The sequence below is a fragment of the Dama dama genome, chromosome 9 (assembly GCF_033118175.1).
Source record: "Dama dama isolate Ldn47 chromosome 9, ASM3311817v1, whole genome shotgun sequence".
NCBI lineage: Eukaryota > Metazoa > Chordata > Mammalia > Artiodactyla > Cervidae > Dama > Dama dama.
In genome coordinates, this window is record NC_083689.1 from 54,654,037 (window position 1) to 54,672,156 (window position 18,120).

An 18,120-nucleotide genomic window follows, 5' to 3' on the forward strand; every position below is an offset into this window, starting at 1 on the left:
TCTTTTCACTTTCATCCAATCTAATACTTGAAATTAGAAAGTGATAAGTGAGAACAAAATTAAACAAATGACATAAATATTGTATTTAACTTTAATGATGCCTCCATTTACTGTTAGATGTTTAAATGAAATAGTTTAATGTATGATGACAAGAAATCTGATTAAAGTTCTCACCACTGTATCTATTTCACCACTATATCTCAACATTATGAAAAAAGTTCATGTTTTTGTTTATGCCAGGAAAGTCCAATTTGTACAATTACCTAAATTAGTCTGGGTAAATAAACACTGAGAACCCACCTTTATTAACTTATATATGTTTTTTAAATTACTTTGTGTATTAATTTATAAATTACTGTGTGTATTCATAAAGTATGGATGATTGCTTACTAACTGGAGATCACTACCAGACTTTAGTGTAGACCTCATCAACACTTTTTTTTCTCATCAACACTTTAAAATTCAATTAGAATTTAGTAGTAAATATGATCCAGCTAACTTCCACAAAATGAATATATCATGAAAAACAGGCCAGTTCTATTGTTGCAAAATAAAAATAGAAAATGGGAGCCAAATATCTGGATAATAATACCCATTTCACTTTCTTGAATGTATTATATATGTTCATTTTTAACAATTCCTCTTTCATCATTTTTTTATGCAAAGTATATAGTATGTTTAGGGCTTCCCAGGTGGCAATAGTGGTAAAGAATTCACCTGCCAATGCAGGAGATGCAAGTTCAATCTCTGGGTCACAAAGATCCCCTGGAGAAGGGAATGGCAACCCACTCCAGTATTCTTGTCTGGAGAATCCCATGGATAGAGGAGCCTGATGGGCTACAGTGCACAGGGTCGCAAAAAGTCTGACACGACTGGTATTAGAAGTGACCTAGCACACACAGTGTGTTTAACATATGCTGTTTTGGGGACGGAAATTCTACTTAAGTCAACACGGCCCACATCACCTTTCAGAACTCCTCTTCCTTATGGCCAAAAGTTACAAAATACAGATTTTAAGTAGTCTCGGATTTTAAGTTTTGCACATATTTGGTTGTATTCTGTTTCAAGTTAGAAGGATTATTTAACAGCAGAAGACAACTTTTTTTTCTTCTTTCACTTTCAAACAACTGTAAAACTTGGTTAAAATTCAGAAATTACTAGTTTGAAGAAACAGTAGATCACATACAAAGAACTGAAGGGGCTGAGTAAGCTTCCTGAAAAGGAAACTTCTTGAGAGAGCTCTGAACTGACTCCTACAGTCAGTTTGCCCTGAGGAAATCTGCAAAAGCCTAAGATCAGTGCGGGAAACCCAGGTTCGATTTCTGGGTCGGGAAGATTCCTTGGAGAAGGAAATGGCAACCCCCTCCAGTATTCTTGCCTGGAAAATCCCATGGATGGAGGAGCCTGCAGGCTACATACAGTCCATGGGGTCGCAATGAGACGGACCCTACAGAGTGACTTCATTTAAGAACAGACAAAAGTCTTCTGCTCCTGCCAGGGATAGAGTAACTTCATATGCCTATGGCAAATTGGAGGCTAGTTCCCCTCTTAGAATACTTGTCAAATTCAGGGACATTCCAGTTGGAAGATTCAATGTTGGCAATATGCCAGTTCTCCTCAATCAATCTACTGATGCAGTAAAACCCTAAAGAAAACTTCAGCAGATTTCTTTGTGAAACTGACAAGCTGAATCTAAAATTTATATGGAAATAGAGAATACTAACCAAAGCAATCTTGAAAAAAAATAAAGGACTTAATTATCAGATAATAAAACCTATTATAAAGTATACAAATTAAGACAATTAGGTATTGCAAGATAAACAAGGAGAAAAATTGAAAAAAAGAGCCTTGAACATAACTATGGTCATCTGATTTATGAAAAAAAATGACAGCTCAGAAATAGTGGAGAATGGAACTTTTTTCAGTAGATGGTGCAGAGACATTTGGATATTTTTATGAAAAAAATAATCTGATCCTAACCTCATTCATATTAAAAAGTTTAATTTCACGAGAATTATAGCTATAAATGTAAAAAGTAATTGATTTTTTGAAAACACCACACAACAGTATTTTCATGACTTTGCTGTATGCAAAGAATTAAAGAGAATACAAAAAAAAAAATCAAACCATAAATGAAAAATATTGAAAATTAGACTAAATTAAAATTTGAAGGTTTTGTTCTTCAGAGATACCTTGAGAGTTAAAGTGCAAGCAATAGAATCAGAGAAGATACCTGCAATACATACTTCTGAAAAAGTACTTAAGTCCAGAATATATAAGGAACTTCTAAAGATCAGTAAGGAAAAAAAGGCAAATGTCCTAACAAGAACAGTAGACAAGAGACTTATGTACTTCACAAGAATGTACTCTAATAAAAATAAACAAGTGAAAATGGACTCATTTAATTAATCTTCAGGGGAATCCTAATTAAAGTTACAATATGACATTACCACACACTCACCAAAATGGTTAAAAGACAATATCAAATGATGACAAGGATTTGGAGCAACTGGAGCTCTCACTCTTCATTGGTTTTGGTAAAACCACATTAGAAAACTATTTTGCAATATCTAATAAAGCTAAATACATGTGCACATCTTAACCCATAACTGTGTAACTCCTAGGAATTTATTGAACATAAATGCACACAATATAAATGCACACAAAGACAGCAAAAATATTCACAGCAGCAGTACTCAAAATATCCCTAAACTGGAAAATACCAATGTCCATCAACTGGAGAATAGAAAAACAAATCATTGTACAATAGAGTAATACAAAGCAATGAGATAAGTTAGAACAGTATGGAAGGGGTGGACTTTACAAACATATGAATAATATTGTATAACTCCATTTGTGTGAAAGCTTAAAAACAAGAACCAGGAAAAAAAAAAAAACCCACACTATAATAATAGAAATCAGAAGAGTTTTACCTTTACAGGGTAGTGACCAGAAATGACAGGAGGGGGTTTCTAGGGTTTTGGTACATTTTAGTTTCAATTTAGGTTCTGCTTACCAGTGTTCACTTCCTGAAACATTATTGAGTTGTACACATATGATTTGTGCCCTTTTCTGATGTATATTTAATAGAAAACAATTTTGCAAAATTGTAAACTTACCATTATTACTAATTTCTTGAATATAATCAAATAAGAATCCCACAAGAGGAAGTTTGAGTACTCAAAAGGTGTTTTATGAGGAATACTGATACATCATTTTAGTTTGTTCTGAAAAGTATTATTTCACTGGAAATTAACGTAGCAAATGCTTATTCAGAACCTGCAGTAACTAAAAACTGGAAATACAGAATCAATCGGGAGCATTTCTGCTTAAAAGGAAACTGATACAAACCAAGGTAAAGCTTGGAATGAAATGGCCAATACTATATGCAAAAGTCAATAATGACGCCTAGTGGCGCTGCAAGTTAGGAGTATGAATGAAGGGATCTGTTACTGCCCCGAAGTCATTACAGTGGGAATTCAGAACCCCTCGTGCTTTCTTAAAGAAGGAAGCAATTTAAGTAGATCTAGGGGCAGAGATCTCTGAGAAGGGCATCATCCTAGCGCGTCACTAGATCAAATTCCATTTAACGAACTCATCTGGATTGATTGCATATCGAGTTTAAGAAACTACCTTCTTGCACCGGGTCTGGACAATGAAATTAGGTATTCCATGCCAGAAGAAACAAAAAGTGGGTCTTTTGTGGCCAACCTGGCAAAAGACCTGGGTCTCAGGGTGGGGGAACTAGCCACTCGGGGGCTCGCGAATCCATTACAAAGGAAACAAACAGCTCTTGCAGCTGGATATAACGACCGGGAATTTGCTTCTGTATGAAAAACTAGACTGGGAGTGTTGTGCTGGACAACAGATCGTTGTATACTGCATTTCCAACTATTACTGGAAAACCCGGTGCAGATTATTCAAGCTGATCTGCATCGCACAGATATAAATGACCATTCCCCAGAGTTCCTAGAGAGAGAAACGCTCCTAAAAATCCCCGAGAGCGTCCAGACAGGGATTGTGTTTTCTTTGAAAATAGCTCAGGACTTTGACACAGGTAGCGACACGGTTCAAAACTACACAGTCAGCCCCAAATCCCATTTTCATGTTGTCACTCATCGTCGTGGAGATGGCAGAAAATACCCAGAGCTGGTGCTGACAAAGCACTGGACCGGGAGAAGCAGCCTGAGCTGTTTACCCCTCACCGCGCTGGATGGTGGGGCTCCGCCCAGGTCTGGGACCACTACAGTCCGCATCGAAGTCGTGGACATTAACGACAATGCCCCCGGAGTTTTTACGTTCCGTCTATGAGGTACAGATTCCAGAGAACAGCCCCCTAAACTCCTTAGTTGTCGCTGTCTCTGCCCGAGATGCAGATGCAGGAACACATCGGAAAGTAGCCTATGCTCTATTCCAAGGAGATGAAGTTACTCAACCATTTGTAATAGACGAAATAACAGGAGAAATTGGTCTGAAAAGGGCATTGGATTTCGAGGCAACTCGGTTTTATAACGTGGAGATTGCAGCCACAGACGGCAGGGGCCTTTCAGGAAAATGCACTGTAGCCAAGGAAGTGGTGAATGTGAATGACGACGCCCCGAACTGACCAAAGATTCATCAGCTCTATCCCAGAAAACTCCCCAGAGACTGTGGTGGCCGTTTTCAGTGTTTCTGATCCAGATTCTGGGGACAACGCTAAGATGGTTTCCTCCATTCAGAATGACCTCCCCTTTCTCTTGAAACCCACGTTCAAAAACTTTTACACCCTGGTGACAGACCGCTAGACAGAGAGGAAAGAGCCGGGTACGACATCCCCACCATGGTCACAGACATGGGAACCCCCAGACTGAAAACCGAGCACAACATAACCGTGCTGGTGGCCGACGTCAACGACAACGCCCCCGCCTTCACCCAGACCTCCTACACCCTGTGGGTCCGCGAGAACAACAGCCCCGCCCTGCACATCGGCAGCGTCAGCGCCACAGACACAGACGCGGGCGCCAACGCCCAGGTCACCTACTCGCTGCTGCCGCCGCCCGACCCGCACCTGTCCCTCGCCTCCCTCGTGTCCATCAACCCCGACAACGGCCACCTCTTCGCCCTCACGTCCCTGGACTACGAGGCCCTGCGGGCCTTCGAGTTCCGCGTGGGCGCCGCCGACCGCGGCTCGCCCGCGCTCAGCAGCCAGGCGCTGGTGCGCGTGCTCGTGGCGGACGCCAACGACAACGCGCCCTTCGTGCTCTACCCGCTGCAGAACGCCTCGGCGCCCTGCACCGAGCTGGTGCCCAGGGCGGCCGAGCCCGGCTACCTGGTGACCAAGGTGGTGGCGGTGGACGGCGACGCGGGCCAGAACGCCTGGCTGTCGTACCAGCTGCTCAAGGCCACGGAGCCGGGGCTGTTCGGCGTGTGGGCGCACAACGGCGAGGTGCGCACGGCGCGGCTGCTGAGCGAGCGCGACGCGCCCAAGCAGCGGCTGGTGGTGCTGGTCAAGGACAACGGCGAGCCGCCGCTGTCGGCCAGCGTCACGCTGCACGTGCTGCTGGTGGACGGCTTCTCGCAGCCCTACCTGCCGCCCCCGGAAGCGGAAGCGGCGGCCGCGGCGCCGGCCGACCCGCTCACCGTCTACCTGGTGGTGGCCTTGGCGTCCGTGTCGTCGCTCTTCCTCTTCTCGGTGCTGGTGTTCGTGGCGGTGCGGCTGTGCAGGAGGGGCGGGGCGGGCTCGGCGGGTCGCTGCCCGGTGCCCGAGGGCCACTTCCCGGGCCACCTGGTGGACGTCAGCGGCACGGGGGACCCTGTCCCAGACCTACCAGTACGAGGTGTGTCTGATGGGAGGTACTGGGACCGGGGAATTCAAGTGTCTGAAGCCGATTCTTCCCACATTCCCTCTCCAGGGCACTGTGAGGGAAATGGAGGAAAACCCCACCGTTCGAAGTAGCTTCCTATTCAATTAAGTATTGGATTATTCTGTTAGTAAGCCCTACTTAATAAATTTGGTAATCTATTTTAACTTAAAGATACATGTTATCGATACATAGTGACGGTCCGTTTCATGATTGTTTTACTACTGCTCCTCATTGTGAAATTTTAAAGAGTCAGACAGTGGGTATTCACTGTATTTTTCATGCGTTAACTTTAGGGTTTTTAAAATATTACTCTCCACTATATTGACAATCTGAATGAAAAGTAAAATTTTATTTTACTGTTTAGGCGCTAAGTCATGTCTGACTCCTTGCAACCCCATGGATCATAGCCCACCAGGTTCCTCTGTCCATGGGATTTCCCAGGCAAGAATATTGGAGTGGTTTGCAATTTCTTTCTCAAGGGATCTTCTTGACCCAGGAATCAAACCTGAGTCTCCTGCATTGGCAGGCAGATTCTTTACCGCAGAGCCACCAGGGAACACTAAAATTTTATTTGCATAATTTTAAAACATTTTAATTATCTATCCTTTTTATAAAATTTATATTCCAAAGTCCTCAAGATTGCATCTCTAACTAGCAGTGACAGCTGTCATCACAAGTGACATGTAGGGACATGCTTAAAATATGTTTGATAGTTTTTTAACCCACCGATGTAAGTCTCACTTTTGGGTAACTTCTATAGTGTGAAAAACTAAAAACAGATACTAAAGACGGCTAAATACTAAATAGCTAGTCATATTTATGTGCATTTAAGTATATCACAATAGTACATACACATTTTCTGTCAATACAGACTTCAGGAAAGTGTCAACACATTACAGTTTTTGAACTTCATGTAAGTATATGATGGTCACTTAAAAAAACAATTATAAATAATAAATATTTGCTAATGTTATTAACAGTCCAATAGTGAATTTTTAAAATAACCTTCAAGGAATAAGTAATCCTAATATTCTCACTACAATATAGTATCCTTGCCAATAAATAAAATTATTAAATATCACCCTTTTATTTGCCTTCTAAACAGAAGACACCCTCATTCACCCTAAACTCTATTACAGAATGTAAAGTGCTTCGGAGTACATTTCATCTCCTTGTCTTTGTCTAACAATTTGAAAGTTCAAAAAGTATTTTTAGGAAAATCCAGATTATATTTTTTCAAGCTCCTGTGCCTATTTCTCAAGCTTCTATGTGTGTTCCGTCCCAAGACCTAAGTTAGTTACTAGTAGCAGGTTACTAAGTAATGCCAGATTTTTCTCTTTCACTTATGTATATGCATCATTTACCTTTGTTAGCCACAAAATCATTTACTTTCACAATTTAACCCATATTTGGTTTTGTTTTGGTTATATTTGTAGTATATTATGAGAGGTCCCTCTTTGCAACTTCCCATCACAGTCAGGCAATTTATTCTAGAATGACAAATGAGTATTTTCTTTTTATTCTTAATGCAACTGGGCTTAACTAAATTATATTCGTCTGTATTGTGTTCAGATATCATGGCTCTTTTGTCATAGATGATTACCAATTAGTGAGTGTAGGGGAAACTTACACCAGATATTTACCCTCTCCTCCTCCATTCTTCTTTGGGGGATTGCTGCTTCTGCTGTTCTCACTCCAACCACATGACTTTAGTTGGTACAGTGGATTTTTTCAGTAAACCCATCCGCATAGTCCCAGAGGGTATAAAACATACAGGGGGGTGGGTCCTATTTAATGCTGACAGATCAAAACCTTTCCCTACAAAGTAGATCTTTGATTTTCATTGGCTTTATTGCCTTATTCATGTTTGCAGAAAGACATTGCCTGAGTTGAGAACTTAGTTGGTTTCTAAAAAAACAGTCATTTCCTCTCACTGGGCTATGTACGCAATGAACTTATGAAAGAAAAAAAGGTCCAAAGTCTGTGTATCCCAGAGACTGAAAAGTCACATTTTCGCAGAAGTTCCAGGCACACTGCAATTTTGGGGGGAGTAAAAACTGGATTTAAAAATGTATAACTTCTTCTAACACCATAGAACAAATTAGTAATTTTGTAATGTAAGGTTCGCAAGAGTAAGAATTTTTGTGCTTAATTTACAGTGTTATCCCGAGAAGCTATAATAATTCCTGCACAGAGACATACTTATTAAATGAATAAATTTGTCTTGAGCTGAGTTTTTCATACCAAACTTGTACCTTTAAAAGGAAAATGAATGTAGACTTAGATAAATAACTTATTTTGCTCTCATAACTACTGTTAGCTACCTGGACAAGACTGCATTACAGGTGCGGAGGAAAGGAGTTTATAACATTTTATGACCCACAGTGCGTTCACTGCAATTTTGGTATTATGCTTTGAAATGAAAACTCCCTGAAGTTTTAAAGAAGAACGCTTGGTGGCGCTGCAGGCTAAGAGAGTGAAAAACAGTCTCTGCAGAGTCATAGACTCCATAAAAGCCGATCTGTTTCTGGTAGCTCACAAAGGAAATATTTACATGGCTGGGGTAGGTTTCAGAGAGGCAGCTATCCCCTTGTCAGTCCATGACAAGAAGTAACTCAAAATTATTGAACCAAGATAGCAGATCTGGCGCAAAACAATTACTTTATGATTAAATACTGCATCTTATTGGTCTCAGGAACGATGGAGACACCGCAACCCAAAGTGACTCAGAAAAGGCAAGTGACCGCTATTATTATTCTGTTACTATTGTGGGAGGCGGGCGGTGAGATCATTAAGTATTCAGTTCTAGAAGAGAGGGACAGCGGCTCATTTGTGGCCAACCTAGCAAAAGATCTGGGGTTGGGCTTAGGGGAGCTGGCTTCTCGGGGCGCCCAGATTCTTTTCAAAGGGAATAAACAGCATTTGCAGATCGAGCAGAAGAGTGGGAATTTGATACTAAAAGAAAAAGTGGACCGAGAAGATTTGTGCGGTGACACGGATCCATGTATACTGCATTTCCAGGTGTTACTGAAAAACCCAGTGCAGTTTATTCAAGGTGAATTACAGATTGAAGATGTAAATGACCATGCCCCAGAATTCTTGGAAAATGAAATCCTCCTGAAAATATCGGAAAGCAGCCATCCAGGGTCTGCATATCCTTTGAAAATAGCTCAAGATTTAGACGTTGGCAGTAATACAGTACAGAACTACACAATTAGCTCCAACTTCCATTTTCACCTTTTTACTCGAAATCACAGCGATGGCAGAAAATACCCGGAGCTGGTGCTGGACCAAGAGTTGGACCGTGAGGAGCAGCCCGAGCTCAGGTTAACCCTCACAGCGATGGATGGTGGGTCACCGCCCAAGACCGGGACTTCGCAGGTCCTCATCATAGTCCTGGACATAAATGACAACGCCCCTGAATTTGCTCAGCAGCTCTACCAGGTGCAGGTCCCAGAAAACAGCCCTACAGGCTCCCTTGTCATCACTGTTTCTGCTAGAGATTTGGATGCTGGGATCCATGGTGAGCTCTCCTACTCATTTTTCCAATCCTCAAATCACGTCATTCAGGCCTTCGAAATAAACACAGTCACAGGGGATATTCGATTAAAAAAAAAGTTGGATTTTGAGGAAATTAGATCTTACCATATGGAAATTGAGGCCTCAGATGGCGGCGGTCTTTCAGGAAAATGCACTGTAGCCGTAGAAGTGATGGATGTAAACGACAATGCCCCTGAATTGACCATATCACTACTCATCAATGATATCCCAGAAAATACCCCTGACGCTGTGGTCGCTGTTTTTGGAATTTCAGATTCAGACTCTGGTAACAATGGCAAAATGACGTGTTCCATTCAAGACCATCTCCCTTTCCTTCTGAAGCTCACGATAGAAAATTTTTACACCTTGGTAACAGAAGGCGCACTGGACAGAGAGGAAAGAGCCGAGTACAACATCACCATCACCGTCACTGACATGGGAACCCCCAGACTGAAAACCGAGCACAACATAACCGTGCTGGTGGCCGACGTCAACGACAACGCCCCCGCCTTCACCCAGACCTCCTACACCCTGTGGGTCCGCGAGAACAACAGCCCCGCCCTGCACATCGGCACCGTCAGCGCCACAGACACAGACGCGGGCGCCAACGCCCAGGTCACCTACTCGCTGCTGCCGCCGCCCGACCCGCACCTGCCCCTCGCCTCCCTCGTGTCCATCAACCCCGACAACGGCCACCTCTTCGCCCTCACGTCCCTGGACTACGAGGCCCTGCGGGCCTTCGAGTTCCGCGTGGGCGCCGCCGACCGCGGCTCGCCCGCGCTCAGCAGCCAGGCGCTGGTGCGCGTGCTCGTGGCGGACGCCAACGACAACGCGCCCTTCGTGCTCTACCCGCTGCAGAACGCCTCGGCGCCCTGCGCCGAGCTGGTGCCCAGGGCGGCCGAGCCCGGCTACCTGGTGACCAAGGTGGTGGCGGTGGACGGCGACGCGGGCCAGAACGCCTGGCTGTCGTACCAGCTGCTCAAGGCCACGGAGCCCGGGCTGTTCGGCGTGTGGGCGCACAACGGCGAGGTGCGCACGGCGCGGCTGCTGAGCGAGCGCGACGCGCCCAAGCAGCGGCTGGTGGTGCTGGTCAAGGACAACGGCGAGCCGCCGCTGTCGGCCAGCGTCACGCTGCACGTGCTGCTGGTGGACGGCTTCTCGCAGCCCTACCTGCCGCCCCCGGAAGCGGAAGCGGCGGCCGCGGCGCCGGCCGACCCGCTCACCGTCTACCTGGTGGTGGCCTTGGCGTCGGTGTCGTCGCTCTTCCTCTTCTCGGTGCTGGTGTTCGTGGCGGTGCGGCTGTGCAGGAGGGGCGGGGCGGGCTCGGCGGGTCGCTGCCCGGTGCCCGAGGGCCACTTCCCGGGCCACCTGGTGGACGTCAGCGGCACGGGGACCCTGTCCCAGAGCTACCAGTACGAGGTGTGTCTGACCGGAGGTACTGTAACGAATGAGTTCAAATTCTTGAAGCCGATTCTCCCCACTGTTCAGGCACAAGATCCTGGGAGAAATAGTGATGAAAATCCCACATTTCGAAATAGCCTTGGATTTAATTTTCAGTAAAATTCTTTCTATATGCTCAGGTATTTTTGAAGTGTTATGCAACTATATCAATATTAGTTTAGTTTTATTACTCCAAGTTAAATTATTTTGCAACTTAAAGCTTTATTTTAAAGTACTCTATGATTTTACAATGTTATTTCATCCTTTTTTTCCCCCATTAAACAGGTTAGGTGTAATCAGTACCCCATCTAAATAATAGTTTGTATGTTTGGTTCCTTCAAAACGTACAAGAGTTTAGTACTATTTTCATTCTAGAAAACTGGTTGATTCTTTCCCTAGTACATTTCATAGACTGCATCTCATTATCCTATACACCTACAGTACCTCCTTTACCTAAGAGGACAAACCTGCATGTCTTGACCTTACTAAAACATTTCTTTAATCATAATAAACTGTATCATCTAGCTCTAAATGATATTTTAAAAGAAATATTTCTCTATTATTCTGCTCATGATAAAATGAAACATCATTGGTGGGATTCCCTGGTGGTCCAGTGGTAAGGACCTAGAGCTTTTACTGTCTGCACCTGGGTTCTTCACTGGTCAGGAAATTAAGATCTGCCAAGCTGCCTGTGTAGCCAAAAACATCCCAACCAACTTAAACAAACAAACCAAAACCATGAAGCATCATTTTGTGAGCAACATTATAATATCCTTGTGTTCATATCAGAAGATTTAGCTTAGGGACCAGGGACTCCCTGGTGGCTCAGATGGTAAAAAGTCTGCCTACAATGCGGGAGCCCCGGGTCGGGAAGATCTCCTGGAGAAGGAAATGGCAACCCACTCCAGTATTCTTGCCTGGAAAATCCATGTACGGAGGAGCATAGTAGGCTACAGTCCATGGGGACGCAAAGAGTCGGACATGACTGAGGAACTTCACTTACTCACTGTGTTCATATTATTTCATTTTCTTTAAATACGCTACTCTTTGTTAATATTTTCTAATGTTCACTTTTGCTGATATATAAACAGACTGTGTCTTATAATTCAAACAAAATATAATAACCTGCATGAAAATGAATATAAATAAAAACATTTTGAGAGTCTGTATAAAGCTATTAGTAGACTGTTACAAAGCTCTTCACTTTTCATTTTATTTTGTAAATATATTTTAATTATCTCGAATTTTTTAATTAAGATGAACTAAAAATCATAAGGAATGACAACAGATTCATCTCCAGCCCTCTTCTCTGTTTTCTGTAGCATTTATCTACATTTTCTGTTATGTGTTTATACTGCTTTGACATTCAATTTTATACTTTAATAACTTCTTCCTGTAATAAATGACTTAACTTTCTTACCTTGTTTTCTTTTCTTGTTGAAATATAGTTGATTGCAATATTATGTTAGTTTCAGGTGTACCACGTAGTGATTTGATATTTGCATACATTATGAAATGATTATCACAAGTCTAGTAACCAACTATACCCATACAAGTTATTATAATATATTCCTTATGCTCTATATTACATTTCCATGTTTTTTGAAATTTTATAATTGTAGGTCTGTGCCTTTTAATCCCCATCACCTATTTCATGCCTCCTTGCCTTCCAATTAACAAACACACAAACATTGCACATTCCCTTTCTTCTGTTGTCACTGTCTTAGGTTTTCTTCTTCTCCTGCTTCTGCTTCCTCTTTACCCTCTCCTCCTCCTTTTGGTTAAACTAATAGGTTTGGTTTATTTGCTAAGATTACTTCAAAGTACACATTACCATAGTATGATTACCTTCCCTTTCTTGAAAATATCTTTCCTAGAGTTGATAATTATTTTTATTTGCACAATTTTCTATTTAATTCTATTGATTTTTCACATTATTTCTCCCTGAATATCATTATTTCCCCTTAAATTTTAAAAAATCTCAGAAGCCTATCAGTTATACTTGTTTTCTGGAGATCTTTCACCCAAATTCCCTCCTATCTCTCGCCTTCATTTATACTATTTGCTCTATAGTTAGGACTTTAACATTTTCCTGTGTTGGTCCCCTTTGATAAGAAACAGTATATAGTGGATCCTTGAGCAACAGGGTTTTGAACTTTGTGTCCACATATATGAGGATTTTTCTAATACATATACGGTTGAGCCTCTGTATGCACGGACTGCACATCTGATGAGTCAACCCATTGCAGAATGCAAACTTAATATACAATCTTAGCTTGGCTGAATCCTTGGATGCACAATCCCTGGATGGGGAGGGCCAACTATGGGATTTGAGCATCTGGGGAATTTGATATCTGTGGGTCTTAGAACCAACCCCTCACAAACTCTAAGAGGTGACTTACTTAGCTGACACAGATCTCTCAATATCTTCATAAAAATAGATGCAGAGGACATAAAATTTTTGAGAACTTGCCTTGTGACAGTATCTTTTTCATTTGATTGATAGTTTGGATATAAAATTCTAGGCTGAAAATAATTTTCCCTCAGATCTTGAAAGCAGTATTCCTTTTAGTGATTGCATACAGAGGTGCTATTCAGAAGACTTTCCATTCTGATTCCTACCTCTTAACTTCACCACATTTTTGCACAGTGGAAACACTAGAAACTGTTTTCTCCTATTCTGAAGATAGATACATCAGTGTCGGCTATTTATCTAGTCACATGGGTGTACTCTGTTAACATTTAAACTCTCACTTTTAGCTCTGAGAAATTTCCTTGTTCTATTTTCATCATAATTTCTCCTTTGAATTTTGTATCGTCTCATCATAATCTCATTAGTTAAATACTGGATATCCTGAATTGATTGATTGTCTCCCTCTAATTTTTTTCCACTTCTTATTTTCTTTTTGCCTCTTATTCTACTTTTTGGACAAAATATTTTATCATCCAAGCTTTGTACTTTTAATTTTTGACTGACAAATATTTATTTTTTAAGAGCTCTTTTTAGTTCTCTTGAAAGTTTTTCATAGCATCCGTTTTAGATTTATAAATGTGGTATCTTTTGTCATTTAGATGACCAGTAGGAACATGAAAAGATGCTCAACATCACTCATTATTCAGTTCAGATAAGTCGCTCAGTTGTGTCCGACTCTTTGCGACCCCATGAATCGCAGCACGCCAGGCCTCCCTGCCCATTACCAACTCCCAGAGTTTAATCAAACTCATGTCCATCGAGTCCGTGATGCCATCCAGCCATCTCATCCTCTGTTGTCCCCTTCTCCTCCTGTCCCCAATCCCTCCCAGCATCAGGGTCTTTTCCAATGAGTCAACTCTTTGCATCAGGTGGCCAAAGTATTGGAGTTTCAGCTTCAGCATCAGTCCTTCCAATGAACACCCAGGACTGATCTCCTTTAGGAAGGACTGGTTGGATCTCCTTGCAGTCCAAGGGACTCTCAAGAGTCTTCTCCAACACCACAGTTCAAAAGCGTCAATTCTTCAGCACTCAGCTTTCTTCACAGTCCAACTCTCAGATCCATACATGACTACTGGAAAAACCATAGCCTTGACTAGATGGACCTTTGTTGGCAAAGTAATGTCTCTGCTTTTTAATATGCTATCTAGGTTGGTCATAACTTTCCTTCCAAGGAGTAAGCATCTTTTAATTTCATGATTTCACTAATTGTTAGAGAACTGCAAATCAAAACTGAGGTACTACCTAACACGGGTCAAAATGGCCATCATTAAAAAATCTACAAAAAACAAGTGCTGGAGAAGGTATGGAGAAAAGCGAACTCTCCTATACTGTTGGTGGGAAGGTAAGTGGGTACAAACAGTATGGAAGTTCCTCAGAAAACTAAAAATAGAATTACCACTTGATCCAGCAACCCCACTCCTGGGAATATACCCAGACAAAATTAAAATTCAGAAAGATACATGCACCCCCATGTACACAGCAGCACTATTCACAATAGCCAAAACATGGAAGCAACCTAAATGTCCATCAGCATATGAATGAATAAATAAGAACTTAGTACATATACACAAGGGAGTACCACTCTGCCATAAAAATCAACAAAATGATGCCATGTGCAGCAACATGGATGGAACTAGAGATTATCATACTAAGTGAAGTAAGTCAGAAAGAAAGTGCAAATACCATATGAAATCACTTATATTTGGAATCTAAAATATGGCACAAATGAACCTACCAACAAAACAGAAACAGACTCATAAGACATAGAGGACAGACTTCTGGTTGCCAACAGGGAGAAGGGGAGAGGGATGGACTGGGAATTTGGGGTTGGTAGATGCAAAGTATTACATTTAGAATGAATAAGCAACAAGCTCCTAATGTATAGTAGAGGGAACTACATTCAATATCCTGTGATAGACCATAATGGAAAAGAACATTTTAAAAGTATATATATATGTGTGTGTGTATGTGTTTGTATAACTGAATTACTTTGCTGTACACGACTGGCAAAACATTGTAAATCAACTATAATAAAAATTATTCTGTCATCTACAATCCATCTTTTAAAATTATTAAATTCATTGTGCAGTAAAAACTATTTTTAAAATGAGAGTGAGTCATAGAGAAATTAAGAACTTGCCCAAGATTATATAGCTAGGAAGTAGCACTAAGCCCAAATCCACCCTTTATCTTACAAAAGAATACATACTTCATATGATTACTATTGAGATTAAATGTGTAAACACATATGTGGCACCAGAATAATAGGCAGCACAGAATAAATAATAAATATTAGCTCTTATTAGATTTTACTACTCTGAGGATATTAATCAGATTTTTTATATTGAAATATAGTTGATTTACATTGCTCTGTTAATTTCTGCTATCCAACAAATTAATCAAACATTTTAAAACACTTTCTTTAAAAAAAAAAAACACTTTCTTTTGTTTTCTCTATTTCTGTATCTGTTTCCTCCTGTGACCCCCTTTTTTGGTGGTGGTGGTTGTTTTGGCATTAATACTTCGTTGGTATTACTACTTCCTCATGTCTTGTGGTCCATGGCTATCTTCTCATATTTAAGAATGATCAAGGTGCTGACAGTTAGCTCTTTGTGTATGTAATAATGAGGTTATTGATGGCAGGACCTTACTCTAATGTAATCATTGTAAAGATAAGAGTTATTAGCTTAGGAGATCCTCAAATACCAGTATGTTACAGTTTTTGTTTGAACCTTTCATATGCTCCAGGTTAGGATTCTGCAATATCGTCTGTGCAAGAGTGAGTTAGAGATGCGCACCCTGCGTACTCCAACTGGAAACTACTGCGTGGAAAGGGACTAGAAATCTCATCACTCAGGGTGCAAAGTTTTGCATGATTTCCCTATTTTTGGCTTCACCCCTCACATTTGCACTTAACTCTGCCCAGGGTCTCCAAAGTTAGAGATGTTTGGTCGCTAAGTTGTGTCCGACTCCTTTCCAACCCCATGGACTGTAACCCACCAGGATCCTCTGTCCATGGGACTTCCAGGCAAGAATACTGGAGTGGGTTGCCATTTACTTTTTAGTCTTCAATGAACTTCAGTCTTATACACTTGGTTCCTCTAAATCTTGTATCCAAATGGGATTATGTTGGACAAACAAGAACTTTTCTTTAGACATTTCTTGGAACTGATAACTGCTCTTTCATCTGATTTCTGTCATCAAATTTATGTATATAAATTCTCGGTCTCTGTAAGTTCATATCATTTTTATTAACTATCATTTGTTGGGCATTTTAATAGGAGTGAGCTGTGTAAAATCAAAGAATTACATGAAAGTACTGTAATATTGTTCTTCGAAATTTGGAAGGAATCAAACATGAGGGTATTCTGTCTTCTCTGAGCATAATAAATCTCACTCTAAATTCAAAAATAAAAATAAAAGGAGGATAACTGTGTGTAGTAAATCCATCTACTTTTCAATTTTTGCCCTTTTGTAGTGATTTATTTTTCAACCATGTGTCTACCTTGCATTTTTAAGAATATAATTGAACTTAACATTTTTAAAATGAAAACTTCTTAGATCCCTCCTCCATAAATTTTTGAGCACACTCTTGAGACCTTGTATACTGGACATCACAGGCGAATTCTGTTCCAAACAATCTCCCTCACCATGTAGCAACCATGTACTTTGGCTAAAACTGAAACCACCAAAAGCTTTAGAGGTGACCCCAGAGAGGATTAAAGCAAAACAGAGGACAAAGATGAGTTCAGATTCTGAAACTAAAACCTCCACCTACAATTCTATTGTGGCTTCCCTGGTGGATCAGCTGGTAAAGAATCTGCCTGCAATGCAGGAGACCTGCCTGGGTTAGATCCCTGGGTTGGGAAGATCCCCTGGAGAAGGGAATGGCTAGCCACTCCAATTCTATTCTGGCCTGTAAAGAATTCCATGGACTGTATAGTCCATGGTGTCACAGAGAGTTGGACACAACTGAGTGACTCACTTTCACTTTCATAATTCTATACTCCTGAAACAATGATCGCCTCAGTAGCAGGTACATGATCTTGGTTAGTCTGGTCAGAGTAAAACTAAGTTTTTGTCCTACAACTGGGAAAGAAAATCTCTCTCACTCTCTTCCTGTGCTGAAAGAGACAGCAGATGACCATAACTGTAGCTGGAATAAATCTTGGGAAACTGAGGGAAGTCAGTTTTAGGAGTAAGCCTGTGTTAAATGAAACTAACATGTTTGTGTATTTGTTCATTTTTTCGGTAAATTATGAGAAACTAGAAATAAATTATGGATTTCCACAATATGTTCCACCCCAGTATCTTACTTCATTTTTCTCTTAGTTCACAGTTCACTGCTATCAAGGAAATCTACAGAAGGCCTTTTGTGCTATCAGAACTATCTATACATAGTTCTCTTTGTTCTACCTCATGGTTAATTCAGTTTCATATCCTTTGAGAGGGCTTCTGAAATGACTTGTGTACACTTTCCCTTTCCCTTACCACCTAAGGAAGGCCAAGAAGTGCTGGAATTTTGTTCAGTTAAACAGTCACTTATACTCTCCTTGTTTCTGGTGCTCAGTTTTCTCAGAAAGATTACAAGCTCCTGGGGGCCAGGAATCTCATCTTATATTTCTGTATTCACCACAACTGAACATTTTCAATTGTGTGGAGAGTGGGGAAGGATATTTAAAAGCTTTTTAAAATGCTAATAACATCAAAAACTATAAACAGTATAAAACAGCTCTTATGGATGATAGACTACATCTGTAATCACTTAAATACAATATATAAAAGAATATTTTCTTCTGGAGGATATTTATGTGAATGGAATTT

The 18,120-nt window shown here is 41.1% G+C and overlaps 2 protein-coding genes and 1 pseudogene across 2 annotated transcripts in view; all 3 read left to right on the plus strand.

The window, feature by feature from the left end:
* The window catches only part of LOC133062486 (protocadherin beta-6-like), a 78,091-nt gene that overhangs the window by 4,231 nt on the left and 55,740 nt on the right, over positions 1 to 18,120 (plus strand). The window lies entirely within an intron of this gene.
* LOC133061534 (protocadherin beta-5-like) lies at positions 3,433 to 5,951 on the plus strand (annotated as a pseudogene).
* LOC133062481 (protocadherin beta-17-like) lies at positions 8,425 to 17,381 on the plus strand. Its single transcript, XM_061151519.1, has one exon. It carries the CDS (start codon positions 8,508 to 8,510, stop codon positions 10,941 to 10,943), a length of 2,436 nt encoding a protein of 811 aa, XP_061007502.1. The 5' UTR covers positions 8,425 to 8,507; the 3' UTR covers positions 10,944 to 17,381.

Excerpts from the sequence above, each read along its gene's own strand:
- LOC133062481 (XM_061151519.1), top strand. The coding sequence starts at position 8,508 with ATGATTAAATACTGCATCTTATTGGTCTCAGGAACGATGGAGACACCG.